Genomic DNA, 22,481 nt, shown 5'->3' on the forward strand with positions numbered 1-22,481 from the left:
ATAATCCTGTATAACTAGGCAGAGAGAGAGAGAGAAAAACTCTTTATTTTCCTTTACATATTTTTCTTATTATTCTTCCTTTCAGTAGAATTCTTTAAAAAAAAAACACAGCTTTTTTCTTTGGCCTCCATGGAATATTTTGAGTTTGGGGATCGTGGTAATCAACATGTGAAAAATATCCTGATGTCAGTCATCTTCCAACCCACTATATCCTAACACAGGGTCACGGGGGTCTGCTGGAGCCAATCCCAGCCAACACAGGGCACAAGGCAGGAACAAATGCCAGCCCACCGCAGGACACACACACACACACACACCCACACACCAAGCACCATTTAGGATCGCCAATGCACCTAACCTGCATGTCATTGCACTGTGGGAGGAAACTGGAGCACCCGGAGGAAATACACGCAGACACGTGGAGAACATGCAAACTCCACACAGGAAGGACTCGGGAAGCAAACCCAGGCCTCCTCACTGCGAGGCAGCAGTGCTACCACTGTGCCACCGTGCCGCCCTGTGAAAAACCCATTCTAATAAAATATTGTAATTTAAACAAAAATAAAACCAGTTTTCAACTAGATCCATGCCTGAAGTCAACAGTAGCAGTTTATAAGGTTTTATCAGGTATTATTAGATTGCTTACCAGAGTACGAGTGCTGTGTTCCCGCACTGGACTGTTCTGACATCCCACCAATGGCACAGATGCCTTCCTTCTTGTTGATTGCCTTTCTGAACGTTTTAGCCACCTCTGAACTTTTCAATCCATGTACAACCTGAGTTAAATAGCACAATTCTCTATTAGTTAGACAAATACAATATTTTACACACAGTGGTTTTATTGGAAAACCCTTTTGAAAATATTTCAAACTTGCTCCAAACATTGTATGATTATAGGGAAGAACACAGAAAACAAATCTTTAAAAAAATGAGCAAACTAAAAGTGAAAACGCCAATAAATAATAATACAACTGGATTCAATTAACTTACATTAAGAATTTAAATTAAGTAATTAATTGATTATATAATCAATTTAAATTTATATTGGAAACTGCAGCTGTTGTTTATTTTAATAGACACATGAGGGCAGTAGTCAAGCTTCACATCATATCATCTTAACATCTGGTAGCAGAATAAATTAAGTATCTTTAGTAGTAATGATGCGTGGTAAATGTAGCTTTCTTTGATACAAAATGTGTAATAATGTGTTCAAATGACTGGCAGTATACAAAATCACATTGAGGATTTATACAATAGAACAGGGCCTGTTACTAACCAAAGTGGTCGACAGCAATGGCACTACATTCAGAGGCACTGTCCCAATGATATACCATAGAAATGCATTTTACACTGAAGACACAAAGCTGAAATTCTTGCTCACCACAGCCAATTATCTCAAACTCCACAGATTTGTTGAATGTGTTAACGACTGAAAGGTATATTGCAATATGGCTGCTAGATTACATCAGTACTACTACAAACAGAAAATTTTCCAGACAGACTTACAGCTGACAGCCTTGGTGTGAGTCTAACTGATTCCTTGTAGGCATAGGAACTCACAAGCTAAGTGATTGTATGTGTCTGTGCTAGAATGTGAAACATTGTGGTGGCTAATTCGCTCAACCATGTCAATTGCTATTCAGTAGTATCATTTATACACTGTAAGTTACAGATAATGAGAGATTTAACATGAATCTTAACCATGATGTGTGCCTACTTGAGTGTGTTTGGAATATACAGTAGTTACTGAGCTGTTCTTGTCTGTCTGCTTGAGTATTAAAAGGCTATACATATGATTTCTGAGCTGATATCTGGAAAAGCACTTTACAATTAACAATAAACTGAGTCATAAAAATGAAGAAGGTTAATAAATAAGCCTTTTGAAACACAAAATCAGTCATGATTCAATTCACAGCACAATTTAAAGTCAGCCTCCATACAAAGGAGTTTTCATAACAATATGAAGCAGTGTAGATACACATGGAGAGTCCGGCAAATCAAAAGGTGCTAGCTGTTTATTATTATAATTATAATTATTAAGCAATCAACTTGATTAGAACATTTTTTTCTTAGATATCAATAATTCCTATGATAATGAGGTACTTGACTCAAATAAAACATTAAAATAATGTAAATATTTAAAAATTAATTAAAACCTATGCAAATTATCAAGATTAAAAGGAGAACGTAAACTTTTCCTGACCTACTGTATTTACTCTCTAAACCATTATTAATTTTGTTAAAACAGTTGTAAAAATTCAGTTAGAAAGGCAGGTTTAGTCATTGGATTTCCAAAAAAACAGGAATGAACTTACTGATACAAACTCATCAAAGCTGATTTGCCCATCATTGTTCAAATCGCCCGTTGTCATCAAGTTTTGAACAAGTTCTCTGATTTTGTAGCCAGGCAGAGCCAGGTTTGCTGCTTTAAACAGGTCTTGGAGTTCATTGGTGCTGATAAAACCGTTGGAGTCTATATCTATGAAGAAAATGAAGAAACTGTAAACAAGGAATAGATAAAAAACTTGAACTACAATATTTTCAATGGTGTACAAGATTTTCATGGGAGGAGGAAGAATGAAACCTGTGTATCCAACATTGCCTAGATTAAATCACCTCCCTAGTGAAAACAAATATGGCAGTATATGATAAGCAAATTCATACAGGGAATATTGGTTATGATTAAACATTTTTTATGTATTTACAAGACACTGCATTTAAATGCTAACAAATCATACAGTTGTACAAACATGTTTGGGAACCCTATTCCATCCTTAATCTTGAATATTTAAACACACAGTATATTCAGAAGTTGTGGTAATATACAATTTGAAGAGATCTACTGATTTAAACAGACTGCTGCTACAATGCATTATTATTATGACTGAAACAAAGATCATTTACCATATTTATCAAGCATCTCAGAATTACTCCAAGGATATTGCACTAAAATTCTGACTAGTATAACAATTTGGCCAATGTTAGAGTAGAACATGAGAATCATTTATGAAGCATCCTACTTCCAGTCCCAGCCACGTCGGAGAATGAATAATGTCACAATTTTATGACACCCCACTTTGCCACTCATGATGACGTTTTGTAGTGTTCTGATACTAATGCTATGGTTTCCCCAAAAGATAATAATAATATTCAAAGTAATAGAATAAGAAGATGTGCATAATTGTTGCCACTTGATCGCAACAACATTGAGAATAATAACATAACAAGCACTGGGATGGAAAGACCAAGTCTTACACACCGAATGCAAGTTAATCCTGATCATGAGCACGTTTATTTAACAATGAGTGATCCACAGCCATACTTTCAGAAGAATCATTTTCCCACTGTTATTGTCACTAGAACTTTATTGTAACGTAACAGCTACTAAATAGTAATGGCTGTAAGTCGCATTCACTCTTCTATTGTTCCCAGTCATCTAGAGCCACATGGCATGTCCCTCTCATTGATCTCCTCTTATCTTCTGTGAGGTTCTTGTTATCTAATAAAAAAATAAATAGAGCGTGAGTCTCTTCCTGGCTACTTGAACCTTCCCAGGCTTGTGAAGTGTAACACAAAACTTCCAGGGACTCGTGGAATGCAAAGCTCTGCATACTTGTGTGATATTTCTCTATCACCCATCCATCCCCACTTATCTTCATGATAATATACTGGCTACTAAAAATACAGTTTGCAACCATGACCACCTGGATCCATGTTGATACTGTGATGCTGCTTGTGAATTACATATCTGTAGTCGTCCACACTTGGGATAATGATCTGTATTTGCTTGCCTTCATTTATAACAGGAGCTCTAGGAAAAGCAGAAATTTGCCTGAATGCAATTTGCTATTACATTACCTCAAGTGGAGTGATGTAATGTACCATAAACATCTGTGTATTACCTCACATGTTGTAAGAGGGTTCAAAGTTTGATGCAAAATTTGAGAAATTGTTGGTTGTGACATACACAAATGATCGCCATTGCAAAGTTCCATTTTCCCTATGGTCAAAATATGTAGCATTCCAACACTTTCATTTTGGATGACAACTTATGGCTTCTCTGTGTAGATGGATCGATCACGTAACTTACAAGATTTGTTACAACTATCATTCCAACTCTGTCAAATTGATATGTTTTTAGAAGTTATTGTGAAACATTTCTAAAACATTCAGCCCTTACTGGGATATGCATGTCGGTCTCTGTCTGAACATCCATCATCTAGCAGCTTCTAACAAGTTAGGAAGGCTAACAAGCTCTTCTAAATCCAAATGAAGTCAACAGTAGTTTCCTAAAATAGGAAAATTGATAAAATGCTTTTACTCCTACTCATAAGACTAGAATCAAATTTGCGTCGCTCCGAGCGTTTTGAGCCTAGTCTGAGATGCTTGATAAATATGGCCACTGATCCATTTTTAGGCAGGAATAAAAACTATAAAAGGTTTACAAATTTTTGCTTACAAATGTAAAAGTGAAATGCTGACTATAGAAACAAGTATTACAAGTAAGAAGATGAAAGAGAAAACAATTTAAATTGCTTTTTAATGTTTTTAAAACATATTAAAAAAGCAATGTGATGATGGGAGGACGAGTGGCAAAGACTCACTGGTAGTGCAGAATGGGTAGCTTTACTAGGCAGAAAAATGGCTTACTAAATACATTAGTTAGGGAAAAAAAGGAAAAAAGAAAGACAGATCAACTACATAGTACAAAGTCCTATGTGTGCTCCATCCTCTTATGTATTTTTTCACAGATAAATCAAAGTCCTTTATGTTCTTTTGAACAATTACCTCACAATAATGTTGAAAACCATTTGGAAGACTACATGATGTTCTGACTAGTATAGTACAAAGGAAAGATACTGATAAGAAATGTTCCAGCATTTTGGCATTAAGTAACAGTCTACTACATACTGTAACCTAAAACGCCATGAGAGACCACACTTCTAAGACTTTATCTGTTTACTCTTCTATCCAGAAGTTATTTGTCTGGCCAATTCCTGCCATTCTGAACAAAGAATAAGTCTCTATTTTCTTTATTGAAAGCTGATATTGGATTTAGCTTACTCCATTGCCTTCAGATCTGCTTTGGTTTTCAGAAGGATCTCTAACACTAGGCAGTACTTTTACTGCATTTTTCAAATTATTCTTTTATAACATTATTTGTATGGGACACACTTAGAAAACTGTGGAAATGTAGAAATGTAATGTTTTCACAGTAATGTATAAAAAAATTCACACAACATCCAACGTGCTGTTTAGCGGAACCAACCATTACCAAACACATTAAATCCAGTTTAGGGTCATGGGTACACTAGATCATCCTGGCAGCATTGTGTACAAGACTGACTCTCATCCTGAGGGGGAAAGCAATTAAAACACAAAAGGGCAAAGTGCAAATTTCACATAGACATCACCCAGGCAGAATGGTGGTGCAAGGGTTGGTATTGCAGAGTCCTGGGTTCAATATCTTTACAATCTGAAAATGTTAGCTGGTACACCAATGATGATTTACAAATAACATAACATAAAATTCTCAAAACCCTCTTAATCCTTTTCGGAGTTGTGTTGTACCAAACCCTTGCCATTCAGTATTGCATTTGGTTTTCAGAAGGATGGATCTCTGACACCAGTCTACTGCAGAGCCCACTTACACACATTGACAGTCACACAGGAGAAATTTACAATTGTCAAAGAACTTGAATGTCTCTGGAGATGTGTCGTCCCACAAAGACACAGGGAGACCCTGTAAATGGCACACAGTCAATGACAGGAGGCAAGTTCAACACTGAGGATACTGAATATGTAAGGTGGCAGCGCTTAGCATTGCACTACGCTTCCACCTTTCTTATTTTTAGGCTATATCAAATTTCTTCCTTCAACTGATACTTCTGTAATTCTTGAATAATTGTAACAATTGCAATAATAATGATACATATGACTTAAATGGTGCCTTTGTCATCCTTTAAAGTAAACTGTTGCAATACATAAAATTATAGAGCTAGTAAAATAAAATTAAGAAGATTTGCAGTTAGACTTAAATTTTATTTTTAATTTTAAAAGTTGAAGATTCCTAACCACAAATGCAGATTTGCAGCTACTTTATAAAGTGTCTAGTATTTAAGAAATATCTGTCACAACAAATGAGAAAGGAGAAAACTAATTGTATTTATTTATTTAGTCTAAAAAATACAGATCGAAGTCTATTTTGATATGGTCCTTGCTTTTCTAAGAAGCCTTACCAATCTTGGAAAATGCCTCCTTCAGATCTTCCAGTTCTTCTTCGGTCATCTTTGACGACATTTTTGCAAGAGTTTGTTAAATGCAGCCTACAAAAGCAATATAACAGATTAATGATACTTATACACATATCCAACTGATCTTATAAATATGATGTCAATATAAAATCATAATAAAAAAATAGAAATACTCCATTGCCAACTGGTCACTAAGATTGTGTCATGTTAATAACATAATAGACCATAATGAGGTAAATTCCTCACTGGCTCCCGATTCATTGTGGGCTCCTGCTTATTGCAGCAATAAGCTCCAGTGCTCCTCAGCCCTGAACTGGAGATTAAACCATTCCAGGAGTGACTGGAGGAATGGAGGGATGCTCTACTGTATTTTGAGTCATGATAGTCATACCCTCTCTTGAGTATAAAATGATTGATTGGAACACCCAACTCTACTTGCCTTCTTCCACAGAAGTTCACAAAGTTCTTCCAGCTTTCATCTTAAATATTTAAACAATGCAATTAGTATTATTTTTCCAGGAGTATAAACCTTGTAGATATACTGTAGTTGGAACATGCAAACTCCACACAGATGATCCCCTGCCAGTATCTGAACCTGGACTGTCAAGCTACTAGGCCACTGTGCTAACAAATAGCACTATCCTACCTTATTTTATGGTCCAACTATTTATTCTTTTTCTGTTCTACCAAATGTTTCTGAATCTAAAACTAATCATGCTGACCTAATATCTGCCTCATGTTCAAATAAGTGAAAATGAAAAGAAAAAATATATCAATTCCATTTTCTGAACCCAATATGTTAATTTCCGAGTTAGAGGAAGCAGAAGCCTATCCTAATGTAACCTACTTTATATAAGACTCATTCTTTTTCTTTTAACTCTGGTTGAACAGTTTGCAGTGAGTTTTCTTATCACTCTTGACTCGCATGACTGCCATTCTAGTTTACCTCTGGCTTGGTAACACAGGTTATAGTTGTGCATCACCAACATCTGACAATTGTACTTCCAGCTCTAATTTGTCCACATGTTAGGTTCTTTGCGGCTGTAGTATTCCACTGTAGATAGTTTCCATTATCTATTTTGGGCAGACTATCCTGTAGGTGACTTTGCATTAGTACTAAGAGGGCATGCTCTTCATTTTAGCTATGGCGGTCTCCTTCCGCACTATATGCATTATTAATGGTTTCCAACATTGGTTTTCCTTCATAGAAGATATTCCATTACCATTTGTGGTACATTATCACCTTCACTTTGTGAGATTATCCCCTTTCATCACCCCAGGGAGGGCTACCATTTTGCTCCTCTTTTAGAGACACATGCTCATCCTGCAGTGCCTGAAGCATGCTGCACTCCATTTCAGAAATTGTCTTTCCTTTTATAGCTATAATACACCATTCCATGTTCCAGTCAAAGACACAACCTCCTGCTTAATGAACTGGGGAATCATGCACTGTCTTTAAGAAAAAGAGATGCCTTTGCTCCACTTTAGCTGTCAGGTTTTGTTTCCTTCTTTTGTTTTGTCCTATTGACTACATATCACAAGTGGGTTGGTCGGTGTACCTGTTTCTATGAGAAAAGTGTCACTCACTTTCCACTTCTGCACAAACAGTATGACTTTTCTTTTGAACCACTTAAAGAGCTATGTGGGTTTTAACTTGGTTTTCTTGTGAAACATGTCTTCCTCCCCTCACCAGCAGTGCAGTCTCACATCCTTCATTTTTTGCGCATTGTACCTTTCTACTGCCTGACAGGCAGCTAGTAACTTTACCAGCTGTGACAGTTTAGATATTCCTTAGACTGGTCACATAGTGTATATTCTCTTGATACATTAAATGATGTTCTCAATTCCTGTTTTTACCATAATAAGCTGAAAATTGGTTCTTGGTGTTTGAGTTTGCATTTTTCGATATTAAAATCTGTCCAACTCTTGCTATCCTTCTTTATGATAGCAGGGTTTCTGACAAGTACTCAGACCGAACATCCTGCTTTAATTACCTTTCCGTCTCCATCTATCCGTAAATCCACTCATTTTCAAAGCCATTTAGGTCCATTCACAGTTAAGAGGGGATGGCACCTATCCTGCTAGGAATCGTTAAGAACCAATCCATTGCATCCATTATTGTGTCCATTCACACACACAATAACACTTGCAGTCAGGCCACTTCTTCCTTGCCAGGTAAAATTACATACTCTCTTAACAGACATGAACATTTCTACATATTCTAGCAAGTTTTTATTTGCTCCCTTGTTCACATCTAAGCCAATAAGAATGTTTTGAAGGCTTTGAACAGTTCACCCCCAAAGTCCACCTATTAGTTCTTGGTAAAATTCCATCATGGAGCTAGCATCAGTCTTTTGAAGTTTATCGTTTTCACTAGGGGTAGGAAATACTTTTAATTAGCTTTTCCATCAATACTAGCAGTACCACACCACCTCCAATCCCATCTAGATAGTATTTTCAGATATTCAGCTGTCATCAAAATGGAGTAAACCAAAGGCTCTTGTCTCATTTTTAGGGTCTGTCCTTATAGAATGAGGTGTTCTAGAGACATGTACACTGCAGAAATGAGAACTCCATTGATATTCTCTGGCACCAACAGCTAAAATCAGATCAAGAATTAATTAATTGCAAAACCAGTGTTACATTTCTCTTTTCTGCTTGTTTTAGGTATCATTGCCAAGTATAGTTAATTTACTATCTGAACAATGCTATACTGCAAACAGTCCCTTCCACACATAATGATATATGCCCGTTAGATATAAACCAATGTGTCCTACTACCTGCCTTAATGGTGATCACTCCCTGACTCTTTCTTAGTCATGTTTGGTGCTGTTGTGTCATTCTTTGCTTATATAGTGAAGACAAACAACACAAGGGACTGGTTAATTCATGTCAAGTAGTAGTTCATTCACCTGATATGGCATCAACTCTGCACCCCTAAATGACTCACCTTCTATGAATGTAGTATCACTTACTCAACTGAATTAGACAACATTGTTAAACAATCTTTAAGATAATTCTACAAAATTACAAAAGTCTGCTTTGTATTGATGAGGAACAAAATGATTTAGCTAAGCAAATCTCAGGAAGTTAGAAATAACAAGTACATTGTTCTTCTATGAAAATGAGGCTAATATGGATGGCAATACATTTGAAGAAGTTAGGCAACTGTATCTGAGGTTTAGTAAGTGAGAAGAGGAATTGGTGGAAAACCAATAAGATGGTAACACTTCATGTTTTACTCAGCTATTTAAGTACTGAGAAAATATTAATAAAGGCTTCTGCTATACTGCATGTGGAAAATGTTAAGCACTAAAATGTAAATCTATACCAGCCGAAGAGAGGAGGAACAGTGCAGTGTGGGAAAGTGAAAGCAGTGAAGATTTATAACTTGTCATCACAGGACCACAAGATGGCAGCCAAAAATCAACAGAGAAATATGCAGGGAGTGTAGCAGAGAGGGGTACTGTAAATCCAAATTGCCATTACATTTAAACAAACGTGCATGCTTACACAGGGCATGGCAAGGTGGCGCAGTGGTTAATGCTGCTGCTGCCTCACAGCTTAAGGCTGTGGGTCAGTTCTCAGCCTGAACCATTTCTGTTTTTGTTCTCATTTTATTTACATCAGTTTTCTTCTGATAATTTGGTTTCCTCCCAAAGCCCAAAACATTTGTTTCCTCCCACATCCAAAAACATATACCCAGTGTGTGTAGGTGAATCCATCCTGCGAAAGACTGGCATCCATTCTGAATATATGCCTTTTGCTGCCATAGTAGGCTCCAGCTGCACATAAGACTGTAATGGAAAATCTAGAGATGAATGTTTGCACAGTTCTGAAAATAAGTCGTTCTGCCCATCCATGCATCCTTTTCTAACCTTATCCAATTCAGCATTACAGAGATTCTGAACAAGATCTGCACTGGAGGAAACCAGTTTTGAATGGGGCATCAGTGATATACTTTTTGTCTATATGTCTATTCATATTTCTTTTCAGAAGATAGTTGTTTTTAAAAGCTCAGCAGGGTAACAGATCTTAAATATGAAGATGCACGTGTTCCCCTTAAAATAGTTATCTTCTGTATAATTCACAGCCTCTGTCCACTTCCCTTTGCACCAGTTAGGAAACTTCCCTTCAGAAACACAACTTCTGCTTCAGCCAGGAAAATGCATCTCAATGTATGAAATGATTTCACATTTAGTGTTTTTTTTCTTAACAGACTTCTTTTTAACAGCTTAAACCTCTACTGAAAACCAAGAATGATCTGAAATCAGTTAGCCATTATGACTCATGCTCATGCATTCTGGAGCTTCCGCTGTTATGAAGAAGGACCAGATGAGTTTCTGGTTTTCTATTTTAAAGCCTTTCTAAGTTTACTTCTGGTCAAAATTGTACCAAATACAATTACATTGTAATTGATGTATTGGTCAACTAATTTTAACCTTTTTGTGTATTTTTATTTATTTATTTTATTGGTATAGTGATTAGAGCTACATCCTCATAGTTCCAGTGTCCAAAGAAAGATTCCCAGTCCAGGCAGTCCCAGTATGGACATTGTATGTTTTCATAAAATAAAAACAATCTTAACAGCAAGGAAAATGGCAGCAGTCTTCTACAGGTACTTTCCAGGAAGAATGTTGTATTGCACTTGAATTAAAAAGACAGGTCTCATAACAGAAAGAGCCAAACAAAATGTGAAAAATTAGAAGAATGTGGTATGGCTTGGACTTGCATCTCTTCCAGGGTTGCTTCCTCCCATGTACCTAATGGTGCCAGGATAAGCTTCAACCTCCACAAACTTAAACTGATTTAAACAGGTTAAAGAATGAATTATCAAATATTTGTTTATAAGAGTGATCATATCCAGTCTTGCAGCCACTGTTACATGGGATAGAATTCACTCGCATCTATATATATAATTCACTAAGCAGCCGACCATGGCAGGCAAGACGCAAGACAGAGCCCCGCCCGCCAACTCACAGAGCCCCGCCCACCAACAATTCACTAAGCAGCCGACCATGGCACGCAAGACAGAGACCATGGGATACGCACGACAGAGCCCCGACCACCAACTCTAACCATCCTCCCACATCCACCCACGCTCACGAGGCATGCACACTGCCTGCTCATGTGCCAGCACGCAACACCTCATCAAACACCGCCTCAGTCGCTTTCATCTCTGCTACAGTCCACATGCACCTCTGAGCCACATTGACTTTTCATTGTTCTTTTCGGTTCCGGCTGCTTTTCTATATATAATCCACCAAGTCGCCCGACCATGGGATACGCACGCACGCAAGACAGAGCCCCACCCGCCAACTCTAACCCTCCTCCCACATCATGGGATACTCACCACAGACCCCCGCCCGCCGACTCTAACCCTTCTCCTGCGTCCACGCACGCAAGACAGAGCTCCGCCCGCCAATTCTAACCCTCCTCCAGCGCCATGGGATACGCACGACAGAGCCCCGGCTGCCAACTCTAATCCTCCTCACAGAACACTACGACAAACTCAACACAGAACAGAAACACACTGTTGACACTGTTTTACACGCTGCATACAGCGATTCCCATCCCCGACAAACATGCTTCTTCTTAGATGGTCCTGCAGGACCAGGGAAAACCTTTGTCTACAAAACCCTGATTCATACCATCAGAGTTAGGGGAGACATTCCTACAACCTTAGCATCTACAGGAATAGCTGCAACATTGTTACCGGGTAGACGAACTGCACATTCCGTTTTTAAAATACCGTTGAGGCTGAATACTACTTCCGCATGCAACATCAAACCTACCTCGCCACACGCTCAATATCTTCTGCAATCCAAATTGATAATATGGGATGAGGCGCCAATGACACATGCATGCGCATTCCAGGCAGTTGACAGGTTATTACGTGACCTCACGGGTGACACGCAGCCATTTGGAAGCAAAACAATACTATTGGGTGGAGATTTCCGACAAATTCTCCCCGTCATTATGCGTTTTGTCTGTGCTGAAGTCCACCTGCACCTCTGAGGCACGTTGACTTTTCATTGTTCCTTTTGGTTTCGGCTGCTTTTCTATATATAATCCACCAAGTCGCCCGACCATGGGATACGCACGCATGCAAGACAGAGCCCCGCCCGCCAACTCTAACCCTCCTCCCGCGTCATTGGATACGCACGACAGAGCCCTGCCCGCCAACTCTAACCCTCCTCCTGCGTCCACCCTCACTCTCGAGGCATGAGCAGGCAGTGCACATGGGGTACGCACGACAGAGCCCCGCCCGCCAACTCTAAGACCATGGGGTATGCATGACAGAGCGTTGTTCTTAGTCACGGAAGCATAGTCATACAGTCTGCTCAACAATACGCTGACTACATGAATACTTCCGGAGTTTATAGTGGCGAGGCAGAAATTGTGGCAATGTCCCAAATGCTTCCACCTGCTATCACCATTCACTTCCGAGATATCCCTGACCCCATCAGATTCAAATTTGCCTTTTACGTTTACACGCAGACAATTTCCTGTTAGATTGGCCTTTGCAATGACAATTAATAAGGCACAGGGACACACTTTCAAAATGATATGCCTGTATCTGCCAAAACCAGTTTTCAGTCACAGACAATTGTATGTTACTCTCTCCAGAGTTCCATCTTTTCATTCACTCACAGTCGTATCCTCAAACCCAGCCCATTTGGATAACTGTGTCTTTCAGGAAGTGTTCACCCATCAATAAATAATTATGCGGCGTAGCGGGTTGGCTAGTAAGAATCTATATTGTAGAAAGTGGGTTCCAAAAAAATGGAATGTTATAATTGGATAATTAAAACTGTTTATTACATTATCTATTTCTTGGTGATCTGGGAAATTGAAACAAAACAGTGTTTTAGGAATGATGCTAAAATACAGAGTAACCTTTGTTTTTTAAACTAGCAATTTATTTATAGAAAATTCCTAATAAAGCATTCCCTCAACCACACTTCTCTACATAGTAAACTGGTACTGGTAACCATGCATCAGCACTTAGTGTCTTTAAAAATTCTTAATGAATAATAGCAAAGTGGAATAAGAAAAAAAGTAATTTTGCATTTTTTGCGAAACCACCAATTAAGCATAGATAGTTAGACCAAATTATGGTGAAAATAGTGCCAAGGATAAGTCATTGGACTGTTATAAGGAACACTCCCCACTTTTATCCAACAAATTAATCTCTCTTCAATTGCTGTCCCAGGTTTATTTGTTTATTTTAAACCTTATGAAACTGAAATTAAATAAATAGCTGGTGTCAGCTTTATTTGTTCCCTTTATTAAACTTCTCTTGAGTCTCAAATTTAAAAAAAAAAAACAGCAAAAATTTCTTGTTTTACTTGTTATCTCTTATGCTGGAATAAGATGAAACCAGCATTTTTTCTTTGGACATATGATTTTTACATCTGCAGTTTAGGAAGGGAACACATTTTCTTTTTCACTGGAGGCCATAATCATGATAAAATAAATGCAGGTGTCTTTCAAAATTTTGCCAAGAATCTGGGTGAGATTTTCTTTGAAGAAGTGAATATCATCTGTGTGCCATGTTGTGTACCTCTAGTTTTCTGAGAACTAATTAGAAGGGGGACAGGAGGGGATAATTAGCCTAACAAGTCAGATAAATGTTTAGAAACTGTTCCCATAAAATATGTGGAAAATTATACAAATTACTGAGACTGCATTTTAATTCCAACTAGTTAATAATCCATTCATCCTACCTTTTAACTTTAGACAGCTTGTTTCCACAGAGTAAGAAATATGGATTGGGATTCATAATATTTTATTGTGACAGCACTGCGCCAAAATAATTTTGACCTGTTTTAACTCCCAGCAAGAGTGCCTTTTATTTAGAATGAGTTTGTCATTTTTTTGTCCATTTCAGCATCCTTTGTGGGCTCCATTTTAAAGGCAGTATAAAGACACAATATCAGATTAACTGGTGACATAGTATGTGTGATTATGCCATGCAATAAATGGGTGTCATGTCTGTGCTGGCTCATATGTTGTACCTATTAATGCTGTAATACGTTTAAGCTCCCCACAGCCCTGAACAGGACAGTGTGAAAAGATTACACATTTTCAGAAAGCTTTAATATGCAGGAATTTGTGCAGTTTGCATCATTATTTCATTGCATTTTAAATTCATTTTCTGAACATGTGATAGCTTCTGTAGTAGTAAAGTGTTTTTAAATTGTATGTTTTAGGGCAACACAGCAGTGCTACCTCTAATCCTATGGAACCCTGGGTTAAGTGTTCAGTATATCTGTTGTCTGTGTAGAACTTGGACTTTCTAGATAAATAAATAAGGACAGATAGATAGATAGATAGATAGATAGATAGATAGATAGATAGATAGATAGATAGATAGATAGATAGATAGATAGATAGATAGATAGATAGATAGATTTGCATTAGAGTATTAGAAACATTTAGACTAAAACATGCCGTTTAGCCTGATAAAGCTCACCGGTCCTATTCGTTTCATTTCTTAAATGTCTAGTTTTAAAGGTCCCCAAAATCGGTGTTTCCACCACACTACTTAGTATCTTATTTCACTGTTTATGGTTTTGTGTGTGATGAAAACTGTCCTAACGTTTAAGTGAAATTTACCCAACTTAACAAGCTTTCAACTGTGTCTCCATGTTTTTGCTGTCTCTGGACTGAAATTGTCCATTACATGATGTCTTCTGGAAAAGTAATTCATATCCATGATGCCTCATGTAAATTTAATCTGATGTCAAATCCTGCAGCACTAAAAGTAAATATATACAGTATATGAAAAATATATCTGATCTGAAGATGACATTGTAATATAATAATAAAAATAATAATAATAATAATAATAATAATACATTTTATTTATATAGCACTTTTCCCATGCCCAAAGTACGGTTTACTATCTATCTATCTATCTACTGCTGCCACCCATAATCTCAAGGAGCCTTGGTTTGAATTTTCTCCAAGTAACTGTTTTTGTTGAATTTGCATGTTCTCCCCATGTCTGTGGTGATCTTCTTTAAGTACCCTAGTTTTCTCCCACGTCCCAAAGACCTGCATGTTAATAAATTTGTTCCAGGTGTGTATAAGAATGTATCCTGTGATGGCCTGTTTCCCTGCCCAGAGTTTCTTTCTGCTTTTTCGCTCGATGCTGTTGTGATAGACCTCAGCTCCCCACAATACTGTAATTGAAGTAAATGATTTTGAAAATGGATTACAGTAATGGATTTAGAAAAAAATCTAAGAAAGCAGCATCTACTTCCGCACAGTCAGATCTCCACTGTCTCATCAAGTCTTCCCGATGTAAATAAACTCTTTAGAATGACAATATGGCACACCACTTGTAAATTAACAATGGGTTAAACTAATTTGACACTAATTTAAGAAAAATATTTCATCTCAATGTATGAAACCAACAACCAAGAGATTCTCATTGACACTTTGGCATTATGATTTTGGCCATAAATGTCACCTTTTACTTACTACTCTGCGACAAACATTTTTTTTCATAATTTAGAGAATAGAAAACAGTTGTTGGGTACATTATTGTTAAATCCGCTGAATTCATCTGCCACAGTTTATTTACAGTCATATTCCCAGATTAAATTACTACATACCTGTTTCTGTTTCATTGAAATATTTGTTTAACATTATCACAGCTTTTTGGGCATTGTGGTTATAAACCCACTGTTCTTTCATTCTTTATTAATATTATTATTACAATATAAGGATGGTGGGAATTACAGTCCAGGCAGAAATCAGTCCTAGACAACAGATTAGTCCATCACATCGCCCACCCACACACACACACACTCACACCTACACACATACTTTAACAATATACTGTATTACGGATAGTATTATAGTATTATTACTATTCTATTTCTATTGTCATTATTAGGAGTAATAGTAGTATTAGTAGTACTATATAACTTATCTTTTTCATTATCCTACTTTCATTTCATTATTCACATAATCTACCTTACAAGTACTTTATACTGTACTTGAGGCATTTTGGCATATCTTGCATAATAAATGACGGAAGTGTTTGAAAATTCAGACAGGATATTGTTTATATAAGCAGTTTGTATTGTCAGGTGTTTCACTAAAGCCATGAGGCCTTGTGGTTTTGAAGAAAAGGTTTCTTGTTTATCAGAATCTAGATCAATCGTACCACTATGTGCATTTTTAGTTTAACTGTCTTTTGATTAAAGGGTCTAATTTTTTTCAACATAAGCTGCAATGTGTTAAAAATACAAGGGTGCAAAATTTAGTTTTGGGTGAGGAATTTGAAAGATACAACCAAAACTGGATGATTAGGTAATAGCAGATTAAAATTATCTGGGGAAAGATAAGACCTTTGTATAACACACTAGTATTATCACATGATGAAATAAGTGCAATGTGACAAATTAATCTGTGTATTGTATTGGTTAATTTTCATCATTTATAGTAGACATATAATTAAACCACCAAAATCTATATAATTTGCTCTTTGGATTACATACAATTAAATAAAGATGAACACTTATTAAAGGCCATTCAGTGTCATTAAAGATTTTAACCACCATAAGAGGACTTTGATGGTGCAAATTTCAATTATTCTGCCTTTTTTCAACTGCAGAGTTGTAGGATCCCTGCAACATTAGAAGTACCCAGTCCTGGGTGGGATGCCAGTTATATTCTGTGTGTTATCATTAATGTTAGCACAATTTAAGAATAATCAATCAGCCTAACCTGCATGTATTTGGGACTGGGGAGAAACTGAGGCACGTAAAGAAGAATATATACAGTGACATATGGAAACTTCACACAGACAGTGACTAGGCAGGAAATGAATCTGGGGGCCTAAAGAAAGAGGAAGCAGTGGTGATCAATGTGCTACCATGCCTTGCTATATAGCCTCTATAACTCTGAAGTGGATCTACCAAACCTGATGGGGATATTGCACTTTTCAAAAAGGATGGATGAATAGAATGATGTATATTAATTTTTAGAAATATAGCACTTCACCATATAGCTAGCTTATTCAAAATTATATGAGGGTTATAAATTACTTCATTAGATGAGTTAACTGAACTGTCTATCTATCTATTACTCATACAATATTTATGAGCAATAATATTTTCCAGTCTGCTGATAAAGAAAAAATAACATCTATTATAAAAAAAAATCTTGGCAGGGAGACCAGGGAGATGAGATGTGATCTTATCAGAAGACAATTTGACGTCCCGCGAGAGACACTTTAACGTCATGTGAGACAAGGCAGTGAGACAGAAGGACAGCTGCTATACAGGCTTTTAAATGATCAACGTGCAGCGCGACAAGCAGAACACGTACCTCGGCAGCAGAAGCACAAAGCCAGCAGCTGATCCGTCCGCATCTCCTTAGCATGCGTTCGGCTACTCCCCTTTACAATGTGAGCGGGAGAGACGCGAAGTGCCAGAAGCGTAGCGCACCTCCAGGGGGCGGAGAGACACTTGGACGACACGCGAGACTAGACATTACAACCTTAGGAAGCAAAACCCATGAGACAGTGACTTTTGCACGTCACACCCTACTTTCAAACAATTTAAAACAAGTTCACGGACATCTAACCTAGCAGTTGTTGGAATGCTTTTGGCAGACACACTTCATGTGCTCCCAGCTCTTAAAACAATGACAAGCAACAAGCAGAACACGCAGCTCACCAGCAGCAGCTACAGCAAGCCAGCAGATGATCCGAGTGCATCTCCTTAGCATGCGTGCAGTCCCACCCACCCTTCACAACGCGAGCAGGAGAGATATGAAGTGGCAAAAGGACAGCAGCTGTACAGGCTTTTAAATGATCAACACAAATTGCGACAAGCAGAACACACAGCTCGCCGGCACACACATGTCCTTAGCGTGTGTTCAGCCCACCCTTCACAACGCGAGCAGCGTTATACGTCCCACGAGAAAGTGATTTAACCATGCCCGGGGCAGGCAATAAAGGACAAATATTTTTTTTACAAAAGTTTTAAAGTAAAAGTGAAAATAATGCATACTGTATGTAACAATTCCCATGAAAATATCAATCTCTTTAAATTGTATATTCAGTAAACCAAACCCGGGGGTGGGCGAGCGAAGTGAGCAGGGGGAGGAGTCACCTAGTTTTTCAATATAAAAATCATAATAGAATTGTACTTTAAAAATTAAATAATGAAGGTATTACTATATTACTTGTATTTTTACAAAGCTGAAAATCAAATACATTTTCCTGCCTACCACACCAACCGAACCTTACCATTATATTGTAGAATTTTCAGACTAAGATGTGCAGGTCAAGTTAAATGACGATTCCCAACTGTGCTTGTTTGTGTGCATGGAGATGTGTGAGTGGACACTGAGATGGGCACTCACACACCATGGTCATAATGCTGCTAGGATAGGTTCTAAACCCTGTGATACCAAATTATGTATGTAGTTTTGAAAATGTTATATCTTTGTATAGATCATGATGCAATTGTGTGTACTGCAGAAGGAAAAAAGTACAAATTAACAGGTTAAGAGATTACATAAAAATAAAAAATATAAAGTTTAAAGTGAAATCATCCCCAGGTACTTTACAACTGCTGCATGAGTTAATTGTTAATCTAATATGTAAAGCTGAATGTGTGTATGTATATTGATCCAGCATGTAAATTCACACCATTGAACCAATATCCGCCAAATTTTCCACAGATTCCCACTCTGGCAATCACTAGCTACCCTAACTAGCAACACAGAGCAGGTGACTTGCTCTAGGTATCAAACTGTTGTGAGCCTTCTGGTCTAGGTCCTTAGTAGCTGGGCTGTAATCGTTGTTAATGGCAGACTTATCTATTGCAGACCAGTCCATTGTAGGTGATATTATACAATAAAAGATAGTCATTATAATTCATAGACTTCTTTAAACACTAGTATTTAGGTCATAATATAGAAGCATACTTTTTCCTTAAAATAAACTAACAACAATTAATGAGGATGCCTTTCAGGGTGTAAAGGCGTTGTCCAGTAACAAGCAATGAAAATTAGTTGAACATATGCAAAAGAGTATGAAAGTATTGCAAGGGCGTGAAAAGTCTTCAATTGCTCCAGCAGTTCAGGTCATATGTTTAGGAATAATTCAAAAAATATCCCGCAGCTTCATCATAAACAAAATAAATCATAAACAGATAAATAAAAATAAGATGGGAAGCAATTTTTTATGTAATAATTTAGTAGAGGTTTTCCATCTTAATATTAGTGTGTTCGTAAATATATGCAACTTTGTTTGCATTGTGTGGTACACAGAGTAAACTCCCTTCTCCACACAGTCCTTCTCTAACACCAATTATTCTGGGCACAACATATTTTAAGCAAAATAGAAATTTTAGTCACTGTAATCTTTATTATTTCTAAGTCCCTGAAAGTATGGTATAGTGGTTAATGATGCTGTCTCACATCTCCAGAGAACTGGGTTTGATTCCAAACCATGTCTTTTTCTATATGGAGTTTGCATATTCTTTTCACATTAATATCAGGGAGTGGTATGATGGTGTAGTGGTTTATACTGCTGCTTCAAAACACCCAGGCCTGGGTTTGATTCATGGCATTGGCACCGTCTGTCTGGAATTTGCATGTTTTTTCCATTAATTTTTCATTGGTTTTCCTCCAGCATCCCAAATATATGTATGTTAGGTCAAACTGGTTACTCTAGTTCAGTGTTTCTCAATTATTTTCTGTCATGCCCCCCCTAGGAAGAAGAAGAAAACATCTCGCGCCCCCCGCGCGACTATAAATAGTATCATTTGTCTATAAAATTGTTATAAGTACACCTCTGCATAACACTGTATCCTTATTAATGTATAAGAGAATTAAAAAAGAAAGAAATATGGACCAATTTACAACAAAGAATAGCTTTATTAAATGTAACAGAAAAGATTTAAAGTGCATTCTAAATTAAAAAAAAATTAAATCCTTAATTAAACTATAAACATTTTTTGATTGACCATGTCAAACCATATGACACTGAAAAAAAATACATAAAATCAATAAATAATAATGCATTCAAACTGATCACCAACATTTACTCAGGAGCACAATATTAAAAAAACTTTAACCTGCAAAACAAAAATATATAAAATAATTTGAGCTGATTTTTTAATCAGAGATGATGTCTGGATTAATGGCTACAATGAGCACGTTTTGCAATGCACAGCTTTTCGAAGCAGGGTTTGAAGCAGGACACAGCAACTCTCAGCTCCTTCTCAATGTGTAGCCGGGACCTGTATTTGCTTTTCAGAGCAGCAACAGCAGAGAAGCCAGTCTCACACAAGTAAGAAGTTGCAAATGGAAGAAGAATGTGCACAGCTCTTTGTTCTAAGAGTGGATATTGCTTCTCCACATTCAGCCAGAATTCACTCAGTGTCTGGGATGTGAAACTTAGTCTCAATATGGAGTCAGATGTGATTTCTATGAACTGCTCCTTCTCTGCAAGGCTAAAACCAGTTGGAGCTGGTGCATTAAAAGGATCTCTCACTCAGTCATACTGGGAACTGTTTTTAGGGAAGTACTTTGTAAAGAATCCCATCAGTGATGAAATATGCTGCTTAAAATATGGAATCACTGAGGTGACATCATAGTCAGTAGTGTCAACAAATTCCTGCAAGTTCTCAAATGACACAGTATTTCCTTCATCAAGTCGCCTGCCCCACATTGCAAGCTTTCGAGTGAAAGAGTTGATCTTGTCTGTGACCTGAGGGAGGTGTTGATTTTTCCCTTGATGCTGTAGATTTAGTTCATTGAGCTTTCCAAATATGTCACTCAGGTAAGCAAGTTTCATCAGAAAGTTCTCATCACTAAACTTTCTTGCAACTTCATACTTGTGCTCCTGCTCCAAAAACATTCTTATCTCTTCTCTGAGCTCAAAAACTCGGGATAACACTTTTCCTCGTGACAGCCACCTTGCTTCACTGTGAAACAGCACAGCTTGATGTTCAGCTCCCATCTCCTCACAGATAGCAGAGAAAACTCTTGTTTTTAGTGGTCTGGTCTTTATTAAATTGACTACTCCTACAATGTCAGTCATAACCTCACTTAATTCAGAGGAAAGGTGCCTTCATGCCAGTGCCTCTCTATGTAAAATCCAGTGTGTCCACTCAGCATTAGGTGAAGCCTTCTTTATGAGAGTCCGAAGTCCTTTTCTCATCCCTGCCATGGTCTGTGCACCATCACTGCAAACACCAATGCAGTTCTCCCACTTTAGCCCATTCTCAGTCAGGAAGCAGTCTAGCATTTTGAATAGCTCTTCGGCTGTGGCTCTGTCTCTGACATATTTACAAAAAAGTAGATCCTCACACAGGGAATTTGTCATTTCAAAACGTACATAAGCAATAAACAAACAGTCTTTGTTGCTGTCAATTGCTTCATCAAATTGTAAGGCAAAACGTTTATCTTTGAGTTTTTCTACCAGCTGTTCTTTAAGATCGTCAGCAATGTCATTTATACGTCTAGCAACAGTGTCATTTGACAGAGGGATAGTTTTTATTTTTGCAGCACTTGCGTCATCCAGCATGACAGAGACCATGTCTAATACTGCAGGCAGTATCAGCTCTTCTGCTATGGTGTGGGGTTTTTTGCACTGAGCAATTTGGTACGCCACCTTATATGATGCCAACAACGCTCGCTGGTTTACTGAAGTAGCAGTCAGAAAGCGGGATGATTGCTGGCAATATTCAACACGTTTTCGCTGAAAAAACTCAAGCGGCTTATCAGCGTGATTAGGGTGTAATGTCTTTAAGTGACGCCTTAATTTATTTGGCTTCATGCTGTCCGCTGCCAACATTTTTAGACACAGTAAGCACACCGGTCTTTCCTCGTCTCCCACCGTAGTCACAGTGAAGCCAAGCGCTACATACGCTTCGTCATATTTCCTCGTCTTAGCTTTCGGGAGACTTTTGTTTGTCTCTTTATCTTCTTCTTTCTCCGCCTGTCTTCTCATCCCTGTTAAAAATTTTTTCATGATGTCACTTGAGGGTCTGCTACACTTCGTGTCTACACTTCATACTCATACTTTGTACTGTGTGCAAAGCGCGCATGCTCAATGCAAACAAAACCCCTACACCAACCGAGCGAATGCTCCCTGCGCACAATCTGCCAATGAGAGCGCCACTGCCCCTTAATGTAGTGGAGTGGTATTGCACTTTATTCTAGAACAGTAAAAAAAAATCAAAATAG

The 22,481-nt window shown here is 37.7% G+C and overlaps 1 protein-coding gene across 2 annotated transcripts in view; it reads right to left on the bottom strand.

Moving 5' to 3' along the window:
* The window catches only part of LOC114650198 (plastin-2), a 90,737-nt gene that overhangs the window by 26,356 nt on the left and 41,900 nt on the right, over positions 1-22,481 (bottom strand). For both annotated transcript variants that reach the window (XM_028799686.2, XM_028799685.2), the window contains 3 exons: positions 6,240-6,326; positions 2,316-2,479; positions 647-776 (listed from right to left, as the gene is read on the bottom strand). In XM_028799686.2, coding sequence (XP_028655519.1) covers positions 647-776; positions 2,316-2,479; positions 6,240-6,300 — 355 coding nt within the window. In that variant the 5' untranslated portion in view covers positions 6,301-6,326. The remainder of the gene's footprint in view (positions 1-646; positions 777-2,315; positions 2,480-6,239; positions 6,327-22,481) is intronic.

The sequence above is a fragment of the Erpetoichthys calabaricus genome, chromosome 4 (assembly GCF_900747795.2).
Source record: "Erpetoichthys calabaricus chromosome 4, fErpCal1.3, whole genome shotgun sequence".
In the NCBI taxonomy this organism is placed as follows: domain Eukaryota; kingdom Metazoa; phylum Chordata; class Cladistia; order Polypteriformes; family Polypteridae; genus Erpetoichthys; species Erpetoichthys calabaricus.